Raw genomic sequence first — 20,644 nt, forward strand, 5'->3', positions numbered from 1 at the left:
CGATAAGACTGAGTATATTGGGGATCTTTTCCCGGTTTCGGAAACAACACAATTCTGGCTTCGCTAAATCCGATAGGAGGAGGTTTACACTCCAACAATGCATTAAAAAGAGATAACAAATGGGGTAGTAGATGGGGGGCAAGGATTCGATAATACTCCGCTCCAAATCCGTCCGGGCCAGGAGACTTGCCGTTTTGTAGTGATTTAATCAAGGACAACAATTCCAATTCCGTGGCCGGTTCCATTAAGGATTTTCTTTCCTCTTCCGTTAAGACGGGCAAGTTTGCTCTCTCAAGGAATTGCATTTCTAAAGTCGGATGATCCAAGGGAGCTTCATAAAGAGTTTTATAATATTGTAAGAAAGAAATTGATGGTGTAAATTGAGGGTGTATCAAAAATAACTGCAGACGAATCAGTAATTAGATGAGGGATACGAGAAGGAGCGGAGTACGACCGAACCAGATTCGCCAATAATTTTCCGGACTTATTTCCCCCTCGAAAAAATCTATTCCGTTGGAAATCATATGAAAAGTTCGCCCGCTCACAATGAGTCGTACAGCTGTTTAGCAGCAAGATAGGCCTGCCGGTTGTCTAGTGAATCCTGCAATAAGAGTGCGTCATAAGTCTTGGTCAGATTACAAGCAAGGTCATGTAATTGGGTAGCGAGTAGCTTGCGTCTCCTGGAAACATACTCCATGATATGGCCTCGAATCACCGGTTTTGAAGCTGACCAAAACAGATTGATATCTTCTACATGTGTAATATTGTCTTCTACATAGTTGCGAAACGAGTGTTCTAGATGCGTACAAAAGTCAGAGGATTTCATAAGATAAGCTGGAAATCTCCAATTATATGACTGAGAGACAGGGGAGTGTAAGTTAAGGGTAAACCAAACTGGGGCAGGGTCAGATAATACTATGGGTTCTATTTTAGTTTTGGCTACACGTTGTAAAAGAGTGTCTGTGATCAGCCAATAGTCAAGGCGAGAGGAGGAATGATGTGGGTGGGAGTAGAATGTGAACTCGCGGGAGTCAGGATGTTGGCATCTCCAGGGATCGCAGAGCCGTAGTGAGTCAGTCAATAAAGATAGAGACTGGGGTGGTGTGGAAATATGCGATCTGGCAGAGGTGGATCTATCCAAACCAGGAGACTGGACAGTATTGAAGTCCCCGCCTAAAATAATCTCTCCCTCTGCCCGTTCTTGTAACTTATTGTAAAGATTAGAAAAAAAAGAGCGAGTTAGGGCCATTAGGTGCATAAATAGTAGCTATGGTATAAGGAACTCCAAAAATAGTGATTTTTATAAATAAATACCGGCCTTCTGGGTCACCCAGACTATCATTTATTTGATATGTCAGACGTTTACTAAAAAGAATTAATACACCCCTTCGTTTGGTTGAATAGGAGGCCGCTTTAAATCCCCCCACCCAGCAATCTCTCACTACATTGGGATCTGTATTTTTCCAATGGGTTTCCTGTAAGAGAGCTATATCAGGCTTTACACGTTTAAGATAGGAGAGAATCTTTCTTCTTTTGATTGGGGTGTTTAAACCCTCAACATTCCAAGTTACAAACTTAATATGTGACCGTACACTAGTGGAGGTGGCAGCAGTCGTTGACATCTAACCTATACCAACTCTAGTAGTTGAGAACTCTCATGATGACGGGCCGGGGCCTGTCTCTTGTGGATTGCCGCTCAGGGCCTATACGGTGTACACGTTCCACTACAATGGATCCCGAATCTGAAACGCAGCCCAGTCACGAGGTTTCACCGACTCCGGCAGGCCGATAAGGCGTACATTGTTTCTCCTAATTTGGTTTTCAAGGTCCTCAAGCTTATCCTGAATAGATGCAACAAATTTTTCTTGGTCAGAGCCGTTTTAGCCGTTGTGAGATCGTCTTCCAGATCAGATATGCTCTGTTCAGCCTCGGAGAGTCGCTGAGCATGTTGTGGCCACATCTCTGACCAGGGCGTTGCTAAGGATTCCTGCAGGCGTCACACAGGACTTTTCCATTCATCAGGAGATTCCAGTCCCTCAACTGTGGACATTAATAAAGGGAGAATCACCATTACCACTGCGTGGGATAGAGAGATCACTCCAGAACCCCGCTAGATGGAATACCCGGCTGAATTACCACTTGGGACTTGGTAACTATATTTCTCATCACCTGGACGCCATTTAAATTTATGCATACGTATGCTCTGCAGGACTCTTTCCATCTTCCAGCAATAGTTGCATATGCCGGCATTGTGCACAAAGACTGCCCTGAGTGAATAATTTGGAGTCAGAGACTGGCTTATTAAGGCTCATTATCAATATGTTTTTTTTGGCATGATCAATGTCATATTATTTTATTTTTTATATATGTATTTGCATCTGTGTATTGATTTTAACAAATATATAAAGCAAAGATCATGGACCTGCCAGTGACCACAGCAGGCTGCCTGCAGCAGGAATCCCCAGCCTGCCAGTTTCCAAGATGGCCACCGTGTGTATGGGGAGCTTTAATACAGCCTGGTCAAAGCTCCCAGCCAGCTGCCCAGCGTCTTGGTGGGCTCTAGGAGGCTCAGGACAGGTCAGTGGCCGCACTCCGGGGGTCAGGGTGAGGGGGGCGAAACAGCCGCGGGCGCGGGCAAAGCGGGCACTTCCGCTCCGCCGCCCTGAATGTCCGCGGTGGACCGCGGGAGTATGCGAGGTCCCGGCTTGCGGAGGTGTAGTAGGCCGCGAGGCTCCGGAGCTCCGTCAGCGGCCGCCAGCTCCCGGAAAGGTGCCCCCCAACAGAGGCGTATCTAGGGTAGGGCGAGTGGGGCACGTGCCCTGGGCGCCTTGGCAGGCCCAGGAGAGGGGGGCGCCGCCGGCGTTCAGGGCATCATGCCCCACTCGCCCCCGTCAACCCTAAATGTGAGGGGAGGAGAGCGCAGCGTCTCTCCCTCCCCTCACCGCCGCTGCCAGCACTAGCAGCGCTGCTGTGTCCGGTCTCCGGCGTTAGCCAATCAGAGCTTGCAGACCGGCTCCTGATTGGCTGCCGGTTCGCAAGCTCTGATTGGCTAGCGAACCGGCGCCAGACAGCCGCCGGAGACTTGGAGCGGTGAGGGGAAGGAGAGGCGCTGCGCTCTCCTCCCCTCACATAGCAACAAGCGGCCGGTAAGTGACAAAGGGGGGGGGGGGTCCGGCGGCACGGGGGGGGAAAGTCCGGCGGCACAGTGGGGCATGTATCTGGCACCAAGTGGGGCCTGGCACTGTGGGCATGTATCTGGCACTGTGGGGCAATGTATCTGGCACTGTGGGGCAATGTAACTGGCACTGTGGGGCAATGTATCTGGCACTGTGGGGCAATGTATCTGGCACTGTGGGGCAATGTATCTGGCACTGTGGGGCATGTAACTGGCACTGTGGGGCATGTAACTGGCACTGAGTGGGGCCTGGCACTGTGGGGCATGTATCTGGCACTGTGGGGCATGTAACTGGCACTGTGGGGCAATGTATCTGCCACTGTGGGGCAATGTAACTGGCACTGTGGGGCAATGTAACTGGCACTGTGGGGCAATGTATCTGGCACTGTGGGGCAATGTAACTGGCACTGTGGGGCAATGTATCTGGCACTGTGGGTCATGTAACTGGCACTGTGGGTCATGTAACTGGCACTGTGGGGCATGTATCTGGCACTGTGGGGCATGTAACTGGCACTGTGGGGCATGTATCTGGCACTGTGGGGCATGTATCTGGCACTGTGGGGCATGTATCCGGCACTGTGGGGCATTGTATCCGGCACTGTGGGGCAATGTAACTGGCACTGTGGGGCATGTATCTGGCACTGAGTGGCGCATGTATCTGGCCCTGTGGGGCAATGTATCTGGCACTGTGGGGCATGTATCCGGCACTGTGGGGCAATGTAACTGGCACTGTGGGGCAATGTAACTGGCACTGTGGGGCAATGTAACTGGCACTGAGTGGGCATGTATCTGGCACTGTGGGGCAATGTATCCGGCACTGTGGGGCAATGTATCCGGCACTGTGGGGCATGTACCCGGCACTGTGGGGCAATGTAACTGGCACTGTGGGCCATTTTCAGTGGCCACACCCCTTCTGGAGCGTGGCCACACCCCTTCTGGTGTGTGGCCACGCCCGTTTTTTCGCCGCACGCGCACATGCTTCTTTTTGTGTGTGTTTTTTTTTTTTTTTTTTTTTTGGGGGGGGGGCATTTTCCATCTTGCCCTGGGCTCCGAAAACCCTAGTTACGCCTCTGCCCCCCAATAGCGGACCCAGCGAGCAGGCTTGCAGGATGCCACGGAGGGGGAGATACAAGGGCCAGCAGCAGTGGGAAACTTTACAATAGTGGACGCCGTGCAGAGCTCTTCCAGGGCACATCCTCTTCCCCTGCTGGCCACCAGAGACCTCTGCCACTTCATTTCTATTATCCTAGTAAATACTACAGGAACTCTAAAACCCGATAATCAGTAAATATACCCCTCAGTGAGAGTACACATCAGCTGACTCTTGGATTAAAAAAAACCCTACAACAATCAAAACAAAACGCAACAGTTCATGAGATCGATACAGATCAATTTATTTTACATAACGATCATCTCAAAAATATTATCTATAATGCTAGGGACATACCTGAACGATCCGAATGGCTTGACAACTTTCAGAGCAATTAAACAATCTTGAGAACATCTGATTTTGAGCACACACACTAGTGATTTATCATTCCAATCTGAAAAGTGATCGGTCCTAAAGCTCCTTACGAAGGTGACGTTTTTAAATGAACAATGGGCATAAATGTTGGAAAGATGATCGGAAATGCATACACACTATAAACTGTGCATGATATCAAGCTCATTGTTATGGAGAAATGCTGTGCAGTAGCTGGTCAGATCCAATCATCTGAGTCTGCTGGTTTTGCAATGATAGTCGCCCCTGGATGCTGTGTGCACACTCTGAGATTATTGGGCCGAGCAGACGAAAATCTGCTGATTGGCCCAAATATTGCACAGTGGACCAAATTGTAAAAATGCGATATTTGGGGGTCTGCGCGATGTCGCTCGTAGCCCCGTCAGCCTCAGCATGATTGACAAGCTGCAGCATTTAAGAGATATAAAATAATAGAACTTCTAAAACTCCAACATGACCTATTCAACTTGCAGCAAAAAGCTACCTATGGAGAAGCTGTGACATGACATCCTACGACACACAACTGCACCATGCATTACCATTATATTTAAATGTGCCTTGGCAATTTTTAAATCTTGTTCAGTGTGCCGCGAGTTGTAAAAGGTTGAAAATCTCTGCATTAGACTGATGGTCTGGGTTCCTATTTGAATATAAAAGGTGAAACTCAGAAAATTAGAATATCGTGAATTACTGCCTCAATGCGGCGTGGCATGGATTCTATCAGCCTGTGGCACTGCTGAGGTGTTATGGAATATAAAGATGCGTAAAATAGCGGCCTTCAGCTCTTCTGCGTTGTTCGGTCTCATGTCAATAATGTAAAATTTGACACTCCAAAAAACAATTCAAACATTACTAATATTACAGACTATTAATACAGCGCTTTATGGGCAATATAGAATTATTTATATCAGCCCCTGCCATGTTGGAGATTACAGACTAATACCCCTTTCACACCGCAGCTTGTACCCGGTAATTTGCCATTTTTACTGGCTTCCTAAACGGTTCGAGCTGCGATGTGAAAGGGTCACCTTCAATTTACCGTTTACAAAATACTGGTATTTTGAAACGGTAAAAAAGCAGGGTCCTACCCGTTTCAGACCCGTTTAATTGTGCAGTGTGAAAAGGTCTGAAACGGTATTTGCAAGCCCCAGAAGGTGATAGGCTGTCTCCATGTGTGATCTCACCAGGCAGAAGCAGGAAATAAACATTTAAAATGACAACCACTGTTTTGTATGGGTGAAACGGGTTCAGTGTGAAAGGTACCAAAACGGTAATGAAATGGTAATATACTGGTTACAACATGCGATGTGAAGGGGGTTTAACTGCTCAGACCCGTTTTAAGAACCGTTTAAAGAACCGTTTCAAAAGCAGGTTTTGCGATGTGAAAGCAGCATAACTCATTATTATAATTTTCTTGAAAAAAAAGAAAAAGAGGCGTAAAGAAGCGAATACTACTTTCAAATTCTACCACGTAACGATTATAAAAATAAAAGCAATCTAATGCATTGTACCAGTTCCAGCAGGATCCCCGATCCACAACCCAGCAAAGTAAGCAGGCACAAGCACTCTGTACAGATTACTGACTTTAGTAGCTCCCATGAGATTTACAGAATCAATTATCTCATACTGTAAATAAACAGTTTTTTAAATGAAAACAAACCCCCTCTCTCTGCTTGGAGTTGCATCAAGTTAAAAGGTATAAGGCACACAAAAAATTAAGTGGAGTTACAGCTAGTATATAATCCAGCCTAAAATCTGTAAATGATTTATCCGTCACACAGCCTGGTATGTTATTATACGGTAACCCTCTAAATTATCTCTAGAGGCAACTGGCAGCCATTAAAAACCACAGCTTTGGTATAAAATGACAGTTAGACATTACAACAAAAAACACTGACAACATAACAAAGGGGGTAATTCCAAGTTGATCGCAGCAGGAATTTTGATAGCAACTGGGCAAAACCATGGCCCTCATTCCGAGTTGATCGGTCGCAAGGCGATTTTAGCAGAGTTACACACGCTAAGCCGCCGCCTACTGGGAGTGAATCTTAGCTTCTTAAAATTGCGACCGATGTATTCGCAATATTGCGATTACTAACTACTTAGCAGTTTCAGAGTAGCTCCAGACTTACTCTGCCTGTGCGATCAGTTCAGTGCTTGTCGTTCCTGGTTGACGTCACAAACACACCCAGCGTTCGCCCAGGCACTCCCACCGTTTCCCCGGCCACTCCTGCGTTTTTTCCGGAAACGGTAGCGTTTTCAGCCACACGCCCCTGAAACGCCGTGTTTCCGCCCAGTAACACCCATTTCCTGTCAATCACATTACGATCGCCGGAGCGAAGAAAAAGCCGTGAGTAAAAATACTTTCATCATAGTAAAGTTACTTGGCGCAGTCGCAGTGCGAACATTGCGCATGCGTACTAAGCGGATTTTCACTGCGATGCGATGAAAAATACCGAGCGAACAACTCGGAATGAGGGCCCATGTGCACTGCAGGGGAGGCAGATATAACATGTGCAGAAAGAGTTAGATTTGGGTGTGGTGTGTTCAATCTGCAATCTAATTTGCAGTGTAAAAATAAAGCAGCCAGTATTTACCCTGCACAGAAACAATATAACCCACCCAAATCTAACTCTTTCTGCACATGTTATATCTGCCTCCCCTGCAGTGCACATGGTTTTGCCCAGTTGCTATCAAAAATCCTGCTGCGATCAACTTGGAATTACCCCCAATATCTGTACAATACAACCCATACCTATTTCACAATGCTTTCATCATTTAATGTCAAACAGGGGTCATTAGTAATAAATACAGAAATACAGGAATATCTTTGTAATACATGGATGAATGTCATGTTTTTCCTTGTATTTTTTATTCGTTGATCTCATCTGCCAATCTAATTGTAAGACCAAATTGCATTTTTTTTAAATGAAACAAACATGGATGTAAATCTATGTAACTACCAACAGCGGGTACTCACCAGCACATACAGACAGTTAATTTAGCTGTGCACACTATACAGAGTTCCCATGTTTGGGGATGAAGTGAGTTTTTTTTGTGTATAGCCTGCTTTAATTATACCATATACTGTATTTGTACCTAAACCTGTAACATATATTGTCATTTACTAAACCTGTTTGTACTACTCCATGACATACAGTAAAACAGTCTGCAAAGCAGAGCTAGAAAAAATACTTTTCTTTTGCATTAATGTATTAAAGAAAAAGAAATTGAAGCCTCCTTATTATATTAACACTGTGAACACTGCTATCTGTTAGAAACCTTGATCAACTATGTCTTAGCGCCTTCTAACATTAACAAATCCAACTTCTGGTTATTAAAGTTAAAAAAGTTAAAAAGCATTGAAACATTAATTCCCTCCCCAAGCCCCCCCCCCCCCCCAAAAAAAAAAAAGTTTCTAATTTTTTTTATATATATATTTTTTAATTCTTTTTTCCCATACCTGCTGCACAGCATTTCTTAGTTGGGCATATAGCTATAAATTTTGCTTTATTGTGATCCCTTACTTCCTGGACATCTGCAAGGTTTAGGAGAATGCCATTCCTGCACATAATTTCTCAAAGGAACAGTACTACAGCCTATTCGCATTCTAAGTCTCTTTTAACTACACATTTATCTCGCAGGAATCAGCTTTGAGTTGGGTAGGGGTTTATTTGTTTTGTGTCATAAGGAACAACTCATTTTTATTACATTCAGGAACCCAACAATTAGAACAATCGCCTCCCAATGTCTCCCAGGATAATTTAGCTAACAAACTTTATTTAAAAGCACAGAAAAAAATGTGCTTTAAGCCGTAGTAGTCAATCAGCTTTGATAACTCACTTGAAAATTACACAGTTACAGTAATCTGATTGGCTGCTGTGGGTTCTAGAGCATTAGTACTTCACTAATTTATGCATATAATCTCCAGTATGCCTGTTTTAAATGGGAATTGTGTAAAACATAGAAACGTACATAAGTTAAACAAACGGAGCAAAAACACAGTTTTAACAAACGCATTGATGTGTGCGTGCAGATCTGTCTGTTAGAGTCTATTTTTATGGCATAAACATGACTAATCCAAGTTATTCACACAATTAACAAATTAAAAAAAGAGACCCTCACAATGCACATTATTTGAATCATACTAATAATTAGTTTTAACGTTTTTTAAAGACACTCTAAGTACAAGGGACACTACAGGCTAAACCGTAGAAATTGATTAATATGAGAAAATGCCACAATATAAATATGATAAATGAACATTAAAAAAAACTATAATATTTTTAATTCTATAAAAACAAATAATGAAGTACACTTATAGATTGCAATTTACCTACATTACAGTCTAATGAATCATGAGAACGTACAGCTGTTTGTAAGTACTGATAAAGTAAAACATTTTTAAAAAGTCATCATTATCCAGTAGTCATTATGCATTAGAGGAGCCTGAAACAGCTGGTACATTTGCTGCATTTCCCAGAGTTCAGGCACAATTTTGTTAGTATGTTCCCTTTTTTTTAACAATTAAACTGTAAAATGTTCAATTATTATAATGGACTAATTTTTAATTTGTCTCTGAACTGTAATAATTAGCAGAACGCACAGCAACAGTACGGCAAAACAGAAATGAAATAGCATAAAAGAATATTTTGAGATACTATCCAAATATAAACACACTGAGAAAGATATTGATCAATTCCAGTACCATACACAAGATCTGACCATTAACCTTGAGAATATTCTGCAATGGTCTTTGGGACCCAGAAGATGAGACGGTACCAGTGGTCCAGACATACCTTTCATGATGCTGTAGTCCTAAATTGAACTTTACTCGTCCCACGACACTGGGAGAACTGGGACTCTTCGGGCTGAATTTTGGCTTGTTACATGCCTTCTAAGGGAGCGTGTCCATGCCAGGTTTGAGGTCTATGAATGGACGGAGAAATGAGTGAAGGAGGCTGCTTCTCATCATTAATAGTATCATGCACACACCCCTCCATCTATAGCACACACCCAAAATGACAAGGATCCATGGACCTCGGTATGACATAAGGGATCCAGGATTTCTGACATCCTGTATTAGTGTGACAGAACAGTAATATCATGGTATAAGGGTCTATAAATGCAGACCAGGTATAAGAAACCGCCAAATGCATCAATTACTTTGTGTGGATAGATGGCTTAAATCTACAGTGTGCAGCTTAGTCTGACTGCTCCTACTAAATAATGATTTGCACTGCAATCTCCACTTTACAGTCTGAGGGTGTCAGCACTGCATCCCATCGCCACTGTATTGTGTCTTAGAACATCATCTCCACTGCACAACAGAAGGGCTCCACTGTATTGTGGCTCAGTAAATCTTCTCCACTGCACAATAGAAGGGCTCCACTGTATCGTGTCTCAGTACATCTTCTCCACTGCACAATAAATGGGCTCCCCTGTATTGTGTCCCAGTACACCATCTCCACTGCACAATAAAAGGGCTCCACTGTATCGTGTCTCAGTACATCTTCACTGCACAATAGAAGGTTTCCACTGTTTTGTTTCTCAGTACATCTTCTCCACTGCACAATAAATAGATTCCACTGTATCGTGTCTCAGTACATCATCTCCACTGCACAATAAAAGGGCTCCACCATATCGTGTCTCAGTACATCTTCTCCACTGCACAATAGAAGGGCTCCACTGTATTGTTTCTCGGTACATCATCTCCACTGCACAATAAAAGGGCTCCACTGTACTGTGTCTCAGTACATCACCTCCACTGCACAATACAAGGGCCCCACTGTATCGTGTCTCAGTACATCTTCTCCACTGCACAATAAAAGGGTTCCACTGTATCGTGTCTCAGTACATCTTCTCCACTGCACAATAAAAGGGCTCCACTGTATTGTTTCTCGGTACATCATCTCCACTGCACAATAAAAATGCTCCACTGTACTGTCTCAGTACATCCTCTCCACTGCACAGTAGAATGGCTTCACTGTGTTGTGTCTCAGTACATCCTCTCCACTGCACAATAGAAGGGCTTCACTGTATTGTATCTCAGTACATCCTCTCCACTGCACAATAGAAGGGCATCACTGTATTGTGTCTCAGTACATCCTCTCCCCTGCACAATAAAAGGGCTTCACTGTATTGTATCTCAGTGCATCCTCTACACTGCACAATAAAAGGGCTCTACTGTATTGAGTCTCAGTACATCTTCTCCACTGCACAACAGAAGGGCTCCACTGTATCGTGTCTCGTTACATCATCTCCACTGCACAATAGAAGGGCTTCACTGTATTGTGTCTCAGTAGATCATCTCCACTGCACAATAAAAGGGCCCCACTGTATTGTGTCCCAGTACATCATCTCCACTGCACAATAGAAGGGGTTCACTGTACTGTGTCTCAGTACATCATCTCCACTGCACAATAGAAGGGCTTCACTGTATTGTGTCTCAGTACATCTTCTCCACTGCACAATAAATGGGCTCCACTGTATTGTGTCCCAGTACACTCTCTCCACTGCACAATAAAAAGGATCCACTGTATTTTGTCTCGGTACATCCTCTCCACTGCACAATAGAAGGGATCTACTGCATCGTCCCTCAGTACATCATCTCCACTGCACAATAGAAAGGCTTCACTGTACTGTGTCTCAGTACATCGTCTCCCCTGCACAATAGAAGGGCTTCACTGTATCGTGTCTCAGTACATCTTCTCTACTGCACAATAAATGGGCTCCACTGTATTGTGTCCCAGTACACTCTCTCCACTGCACAATAAAAAGGATCCACTGTATTTTGTCTCAGTACATCCTCTCCACTGCACAATAGAAGGGATCTACTGCATCGTCTCTCAGTACATCATCTCCACTGCACAATAGAAAGGCTTCACTGTACTGTGTCTCAGTACATCATCTCCCCTGCACAATAGAAGGGCTTCACTGTATCGTGTCTCAGTATATCTTCTCCACTGCACAATAAATGGACTCCACTGTATTGTGTCCCAGTACACTCTCTCCACTGCACAATAAAAAGGATCCACTGTATTTTGTCTCGGTACATCCACTCCACAATAGAAGGGCTCTACTGCATCGTGTCTCAGTACATCATCTCCACTGTACTGTGTCTCAGTACATCTTCTCCACTGCACAATAAAAGGGCTCCACTGTATCGTGTTTCAGTACATCTTCTCCACTGCACAATAAATGGGCTCCACTGTATTGTGTCCCAGTACATCCTCTCCACTACACAATAGAAGGGCTTCACTGTATTGTGTCTCGTTACATCATCTCCACTGCACAATAGAAGGGTTCCACTAAATTGTGTCACGTTACATCATCTCCACTGCACAATAGAAGGGCTCCACTGTATTAGGTCTTGGTACATCATTTCCACTGCACAATAAAAGGGCTCCACTGTACTGTGTCTCAGTACATCATCTCCACTACACAACAGAAAGGTGTCTGCTGCACAACATGAGTCTTCAGAACACAATTTACAATTCAAAGTATGAGGGTCTCAGTATAAAATCTGCATGACGTTATTGTAGATCTATTGCACAATATGAGGGTATCTCCCACACAGTAATGATTAGGAGTACCAGCACCCATTGCACAGTAATGTATAAGGGTCTTGCTGCAGCACCTCCAGTGCAGTTTATCTCAACAATGCACAGAAATATATGAAGGTCTTAGTAAGTCATCTCCACATGAAGGTGTGAGGGTCTCTGTAATGCATGTTTTAAGTCCTGCACTGTATCCATCCTGCAAAGTAATATATGGGGGTATCTATAATGCATTATATAAGGTCTCAGTATAGAATCTACTCAACACAGTAATATACGAGGGACTCTATAATAGACTATATAAGGTCTCAGTATAGTATCTCCCCAACACGGTAATATACGAGGGTCTCTATAATACACTATATAAGGTCTCAGTGTAGTATGTCCCAGGCACAATAACGTATGAAGGTTTCTATAATGCACTGTATAATTAAGGTCTGTACTGTATCTCCACTGCACTGTAAAAAGGACTGTACAATATCTCCACTGCACATTAGTATATTGGCATCTCTGTAATGCAATGTAAAAATTTGATTTTAAACCTACCGGTAAATCTTTTTCTCCTAGTCCGTAGAGGATGCTGGGGACTCCGTAAGGACCATGGGGTATAGACGGGCTCCGCAGGAGACATGGGCCACTCTAAAGACTTTAGATGGGTGTGCACTGGCTCCTCCCTCTATGCCCATCCTCCAGACCTCAGTTACAGAACTGTGCCCAGAGGAGACGGACAATACGAGGAACGGATTTTTGTTAATCTAAGGGCAAGATACATACCAGCCCACACCAATCCACACCGTACAACTCGGAACACACGAACCAGTTAACAGTATGAAACAAAACAGCATCAGCCCGAGACTGATCAAAACTGTAACACAACCCTTATGTAAGCAATAACTAAATACAAATCTTGCAGAATGTAGTCCGCACTGGGACGGGCGCCCAGCATCCTCTACGGACTAGGAGAAAAAGATTTACCGATAGGTTTAAAATCTTATTTTCTCTTACGTCCTAGAGGATGCTGGGGACTCCGTAAGGACCATGGGGATTATACCAAAGCTCCAGACCGGGCGGGAGAGTGCGGATGACTCTGCAGCACCGATTGAGCAAACATAAGGTCCTCCTCAGCCAAGGTATCAAACTTGTAGAATTTAGCAAAAGTGTTTGAACCCGACCAAGTCGCCGCTCGGCAAAGCTGTAATGCCGAGACGCCTCGGGCAGCCGCCCAAGAAGAGCCCACCTTCCTAGTGGAATGGGCCTTTACCGAATTTGGTAACGGCAATCCAGCCGTAGAATGAGCCTGCTGAATCGTGTTACAGATCCAGCGAGCAATAGTCTGTTTAGAAGCAGGAGCGCCAAGCTTGTTGGCTGCATACAGGACAAACAGTGCCTCTGCTTTCCTAACCCGACCCGTCCTGGCTACATAAATCTTTAAGGCCCTGACTACATCAAGGGACATGGAATCCTCCAAGTCACCCGTAGCCACAGGCACCACGATAGGTTAGTTCATATGAAAAGATGAAACCACCTTAGGCAAAAATTGAGGACGAGTCCTTAATTCTGCTCTATCCACATGGAAAATCAGATAGGGGCTCTTGTGAGATAAAGCCGCCAATTCGGACACCCGCCGTGCAGATGCCAAGGCCAACAACATGACCACCTTCCAAGTGAGAAATTTTAAATCCACCGTTTGAAGAGGCTCAAACCAGTGAGATTTTAGGAACTGTAACACCACGTTAAGGTCCCATGGTGCCACTGGGGGCACAAAAGGAAGCTGGATGTGCAGCACTCCCTTTACAAAGTCTGGACTTCTGGGAGAGAAGCCAATTCCTTCTGAAAGAAAATTGATAGGACCGAAATCTGTACCTTAATGGAGCCTAACTTTAGGCCCATATTCACTCCTGTCTGTAGAAAGTGGAGAAAACGGCCCAGATGGAAATATTCAGTAGGAGCATTCATGGCTTCACACCAAAATACATACTTCCTCCACATGCGGTGATAATGTTCGCCGTCACCTCCTTCCTAGCCTTAATCAGAGTAGGGATGGCTTCCTCCGGAATACCTTTTCCCGCTAGGATTTTGTGTTCAACCGCCATGCCGTCAAACGTAACCGCGGTAAGTCTTGGAACACGCAGGGTCCCTGCTGCAATAGGTCTTCCCTGAGAGGAAGAGGCCACGGATCATCTGTGAGCATTCCCTGAAGATCTGAATACCAGGCCCTTCGCGGCCAATCGGAACAATGAGTATTGTCTGCACTCTTTTTCGTCTTATGATTCTCAGTATTTTTTAGATGAGCGGAAGAGGAGGGAACACATAGACCGACTGAAACACCCATGGTGTCACCAGAGCGTCCACCGCTACTGCCTGAGGGTCCCTTGACCTGGCACAATACCTCCGAAGCTTCTTGTTGAGGCGTGACGCCATCATGTCTATTTGTGGAAGTCCCCACTGACTTGTTATCTCTGCAAAAACTTTTTGATGAAGTCCCCACTCTCCTGGATGGAGATCGTGTCTGCTGAGGAAGTCTGCTTCCCAGTTGTCCACTCCCGGAATGAAGACTGCTGACAGAGCGCTTGCGTGATTTTCCGCCCAGCGAAGAATCCTGGTGGCTTCCGCCATTGCCACTCTGCTCCTTGTCCCGCCTTGGCGGTTTACATGAGCCACAGCCGTGACGTTGTCTGATTGAATCAGAACCGGTAGGTCGCGAAGAAGAGTCTCCGCTTGTCGTAGGCTGTTGTATATGTCCCTCAATTCCAGTACGTTGATGTGTAGACAAGCCTCCTGGCTTGACCATAGTCCCTGAAAATGTCTTCCTTGTGTGACTGCTCCCCATCCTCGGAGGTTCGCGTCCGTGGTCACCAGAACCCAGTCTTGAATGCCGAACCTGCGACCTTCGAGAAGGTGAGCACTCTGCAGCCACCACAGAAGAGACACCCTGGCCCTGGGAGACAGGCTTATTTTCTGATGTATCTGTAGATGGGACCCCGACCACTTGTCCAGAAGGTCCCACTGAAACGTCCTCGCATGAAACCTGCCGAAGGGGATGGCCTCGTAGGTCGCCACCATTTTTCCCAGTACTCGAGTGCATTGATGGACTGATACTTTTTTCGGTTTTAACAGGTCTCTGACCATGTTCTGGAGTTCCTGGGCTTTTTCCATCGGGAGAAAAACCCTCTTTTTTTCCGTGTCCAGAATCATGCCTAAGAAAGATAGCCGTGTCGTTGGAATCAACTGTGACTTCGGTAGATTTAGAATCCAGCCATGCTGCTGCAGCTCTCTCAGGGAGAGTGACACGCTTTTCTGCAATTGATCTCTCGATCTCGCTTTTATCAGGAGATCGTCCAAGTACGAGATAATTGTGACAGCCTGCTTGCGCAGGAGCACCATCATTTCCGCCATTACCTTGGTAAAAATCCTCGGGGCCGTGGAAAGCCCAAACAGCAACATCTGAAACTGGTAATGACAGTCCTGTACAGCGAATCTCAGGTATGCCTGATGAGGGGGATATATGGGGACATGAAGGTATGCATCCTTTATGTCTAGTGACACCATAAAATCCCCCACCTCCAGGCTGGAGATAACTGCCCGAAGCGATTCCATCTTGAATTTGAACTTTTTCAAGTACAGGTTTAGGGATTTTAGATTTAGAATGGGTCTGACCGAGCCATCCGGTTTCGGGACCACAAACAGGGTTGAATAGTACCCCTTCCCCTGTTGAACTAGGGGCACCTTGACAATCACTTGTTGTTGACAAAGTTTTTGAATTGCAGCTAAGCTTTCTGGGGGAGAAGCTGGTAAAGCCGATTTTAAAAATCGGCGAGGAGGCACGTCTTCGAATTCCAGCTTGTAGCCTTGGGATACAATTTCCATCGCCCAAGGATCCACGTCTGACTGAACCCAGACCTGGCTGAAGAGTCGTAGACGTGCCCCCACCGGCGCGGACTCCCTCAGTGGAGCCCCAGCGTCATGCGGTGGATTTAGTAGAAGCCGGGGAGGACTTCTGCTCCTGGGAACTAGCCGTAGCAGGCAATATTTTCCTTCTACCCTTACCTCTGGCGAGAAAGGAAGAGCCCCGACCTCTTCTGGACTTATGCGACCGAAAGGACTGCATCTGATATTGCAGTGTTTTCTTTTGCTGTGGGGGAACATAAGGTAAAAAGGTAGATTTACCCGTGGTAGCTGTGAAAACCAGGTCCGCGAGACCTTCCCCAAATAAAACCTCACCCTTGTAAGGCAAAACTTCCATATGTCTCTTTGAGTCGGCATCACCCGTCCATTGACGGGTCCACAGGGCTTGCCTAGCAGAAATCGCCATGGCGTTAGCTCTTGAACCTAACAGCCCAACGTCTCTGGAAGCGTCTCTCATATATAAGACTGCGTCTTTAATATGACCTAAAGTCAATAAAATGCTATCCCTATCTAGGGTATCAATGTCAGATGACAAGGTATCTGCCCAAGCTGCTACAGCGCTACAAACCCAAGCCGACGCTATTGCCGGTCTGAGCAAAGCACCCGTATGTGCATAAATTTATTTTAGGGTAGTTTCCTGTCTGCGATCAGCAGGATCCTTGAGGGCTGCCGTATCTGGAGATGGTAGGAATCCCACCGTAACCTGTCCTGTGCAGGGAAAGGATACGCCATAAGAATTCTCTTGGGAATCTGCAGTTTCTTGTCTGGAGTTTCCCAAGCCTTTTCAAATAACGCGTTCAGCTCATGAGATGGGGGAAAGGTTACCTCAGGTTTCTTTTCCTTAAACATGCATACCCTCGTGTCAGGGACAGAGGGGTCATCTGTGATATATAAAACATCTTTTATTGCAATAATCATATAATGAATACTTTTGGCCACCCTTGGGTGTAGCCTCGCATCATCGTAGTCGACACTGGAGTCAGAATCCGTGTCGGTATCAGTGTCTGCTACTTGGGACAGGGGACGTTTCTGAGACCCTGGAGGGCCCTGTGATACAGCCAAAGCCATGGCTTCACTCCCTGACTTTTATCTGGACTCTGCTTTGTCCATTCTCTTATGTAATAAAGACACATTTGCATTTAAAACAATCCACATATCCAGCCAATCAGGTGTCGGCGATGCCGACGGAGACACCACAATCATCTGCTCCACCTCCTCCTTAGATGAGCCTTCTGCTTCAGACATGCCGACACACACGTACCGACACCCCCACACACTCAGGGATAGCTATGTATATATATATATATATATATATATATATATATGGAGACAGTCCCCCAATAAGGCCCTTTGGAGAGAGAGAGTATGCCAGCACACACCCAGTGCCACCGGATACTGGAATAAAATCCCAGTCAGAACAGCGCTTTTATAAATATACTCACTGCACCAAATAAATGTGCCCCCCCCCTCTTTTTTGCCCTCTGTATGTGTTCAGCAGTGGAGAGTCCGGGGGGAGCCAGCTTCTCTGCAGCGTGCTGTGGAGAAAATGGCGCTGGTTAGTGCTGAGGGATCAAGCTCCGCCCCCTCACTGGCAGGCTTCGATCCCGCTCAAATCTTTATACTGGCGGGGGGTTTTGCCATATACTGCCTCCGCAGTATATATATCTTTGCCAGTGTCCCTTAAAAGGTTAATAATTGCTGCCCAGGGCGCTCCCCCTGCGCCCTGCACCCATACAGTGCCGCCAGTGTGTGTGTGTGTGTGTGTGTTGGGAACAATGGCGCGCAGCGTTACCGCTGCGCGTTACCTCATAGAAGATCCGAAGTCTTCTGCTGCCTTTGAAGTCTTCTTTCTTCTCATACTCACCCGGCTTCTATCTTCCGGCTCTGTGAGGAAGACGGCGGCGCGGCTCCGGGACGAACTTCGAGGGTGAGACCTGCGTTCCGACCCTCTGGAGCTAATGGTGTCCAGTAGCCTAAGAAGCAGAGCCTATCATTTAAGTAGGTCTGTTTCTCTCCCCTCAGTCCCACGATGCAGGGAGCCTGTTGCCAGCAGTGCTCCCTGAAAATAAAAAACCTAACAAAAGTCTTTTTCAGAGAAACTCAGTAGAGCTTCCCTGCTGTGCACCCAGTCCCCTCTGGGCACAGGATCTAACTGAGGTCTGGAGGAGGGGCATAGAGGGAGGAGCCAGTGCACACCCATCTAAAGTCTTTAGAGTGCCCATGTCTCTTGCGGAGCCCGTCTATTTCCCATGGTCCTTACGGAGTCCCCAGTATCCTCTAGGACGTAAAAGAAAGGGTATGTACAGTAGCTCCACTGCACAGTAATGTACTGGCATCTCTGCAATGCACTGTTTAAGAGGGAAGCAGTTAAAATACCGCTAGTCGGGATCCTGGCAGTCACAGTGCCGACGCCGGAATCCTGACTAGCGGTGAAATGCTGCCACTGGAATACCGTCGCCACACGCTATTCTCCCTCTGACTGCATTCTGGCGGATGGGATCCCGTGAGCCGGAACTTCATACTGAACCGTTTAAGGGATTGCACGCACAGCATCTCCACTGCACAGTAATATGGGATGGTCTCTGTAACGCACTGTATAAGGGACTGCACAGTAATATGGGATGGTCTCTGTAACGCACTGTATAAGGGACTGCACAGTAATATGGGATGGTCTCTGTAACGCACTGTACAAGGGACTGCACAGTAATATGGGATGGTCTCTGTAACGCACTGTATAAGGGACAGCACAGTAATATGGGATGGTCTCTGTAACGCACTGTATAAGGGACTGCACCGTACTATGGGGGTCATTCCGAGATGATTGTAGCCGTGCTGATTTTAGCACAGCTACGATCATTCACACTGACATGCGGGGGGACGCCCAGCACAGGGCTATCCCGCCCCACATGTCAGTGCCGCGCCCCCCTTCCCGCAGAAGTGCAAAGGCATCGCACAGCGGCGATGCCTTTGCACTTCAAGAGTAGCTCCCAACCAGCACAGCTTTAGCGTGCTGGCTGGGAGCTACTCATTGCTCCCCAGCCCGCAGCGGATGCGTGACGTTACGCAGCCGCTGCAGCCCGCCCCCCGTTCGGACTGGCCACGCCTGCACTGGCCGGACCGCGCCCTCGAAGCGGCGGCCACCCCGCCCAGCGACCACCTCTACCTGTCAATCATGCTGAGTCGAACGTAGCGGCCCGACGGCCTACAGCGCCAGCGCATGCGCAATTCGGACCCGATCCCACTGCTGTGATAAACTGCAGCGTGCAATCGGGTCAGAATGACCCCCTATATGGTGGTCTCTATAATGCACTGTATAAGGGACTGCACAGTAATATATGGTGGTCTCTATAATGCACCATATAAGGGACTGCAGAGTAATATATGGTGGTCTCTATAATGCTTCGTATAAGGGACTGCACAGTAATATAGGGTGGTCTCTATAATGCACCGTATAAGGGATTGCATAGTAATATATGGTGGTCTCTATAATGCACTGTATAAGGGACTGCACAGTAATATAGGGTGGTCTCTATAATGCACCGTATAAGGGATTGCATAGTAATATATGATGGTCTCTATAATGCACTGTATAAGGGACTGCACAGTAATATATGGGGGTCTCTATAATGCACTGTATAAGGGACTGCACAGTAATATATGGGGGTCTCTATAATGCACCATATAAGGGACTGCACAGTAATATATGGGGTCTCTATAATGCACCATATAAGGGACTGCACAGTAATATATGGGGGTCTCTATAATGCACCATATAAGGGACTGCACAGTAATATATGGGGGTCTCTATAATGCACTGTATAAGGGACTGCATGTACATCTCCCCTGCACAGTAACATGACACATTAGTATGGTCATCATTACCCATTAGCTATAGTGTATGTGCTGCCCAGGACGCTGGATATGGACATGACACAGCCAATAGTATACAGACAGCCCTCTGCCCGACGACTCAGCAGCTGTATAGGTGACATGATGTGGACTCTCGTTATTGCACTTTCTATGTAAGTGGAAGTCTATAACATCCCAAACCCCACAGAGCATCTCATGGATGAGTAATCCCGGCATGCAGGATGCCAAACCCCGTCCTCATCACAGACCATAATCCCTGTCGCGGAAAGCAAGAGAGAAGATCTTACCTGTATTATGCTGATACCATCCTGCTCTGTGCATGTCACCAAGAGCCCCTCCTGCCCCCATGCCGGTCCCCGAGCTTCCCATATCTACGCTCCATGCACTGCGCTCTGCCTGCGTTCAAAGCGCCCGGTCCTAAACGTATCTCACTTCTTATTGAAAAGAGAACCAGCTCCCCCTGGCGGTCATGCTGCAGTACTACAGGATAACAGATAAATGTTATAAAACTAATCTACAGAATTATCTGACATTACCGTCTGCGTTAGCTGGCAAGTCATAGTGGCCCATTTATCATACTGTATGTTGCATATTCACGCCACTGCTGACAGATTTACCAATATCCAGATTGCG

The 20,644-nt window shown here is 46.2% G+C and overlaps 1 protein-coding gene across 1 annotated transcript in view; it reads right to left on the reverse strand.

Annotated features, from left to right (window-relative positions):
• GLIS1 (GLIS family zinc finger 1) overlaps positions 1 to 20,400 on the reverse strand; it is a 406,284-nt gene extending 385,884 nt beyond the window's left edge. Inside the window, exons 1-2 of the mRNA XM_063938711.1 lie at positions 20,299 to 20,400; positions 9,476 to 9,605 (exon numbers count right to left, since the gene is read on the reverse strand). Of these exons, the coding sequence (XP_063794781.1) occupies positions 9,476 to 9,482 (7 nt within the window). The 5' untranslated portion in view covers positions 9,483 to 9,605; positions 20,299 to 20,400. The remainder of the gene's footprint in view (positions 1 to 9,475; positions 9,606 to 20,298) is intronic.
• Positions 20,401 to 20,644: the final 244 nt, after the last annotated feature.

Source organism: Pseudophryne corroboree, chromosome 9, assembly GCF_028390025.1.
Source record: "Pseudophryne corroboree isolate aPseCor3 chromosome 9, aPseCor3.hap2, whole genome shotgun sequence".
NCBI lineage: Eukaryota > Metazoa > Chordata > Amphibia > Anura > Myobatrachidae > Pseudophryne > Pseudophryne corroboree.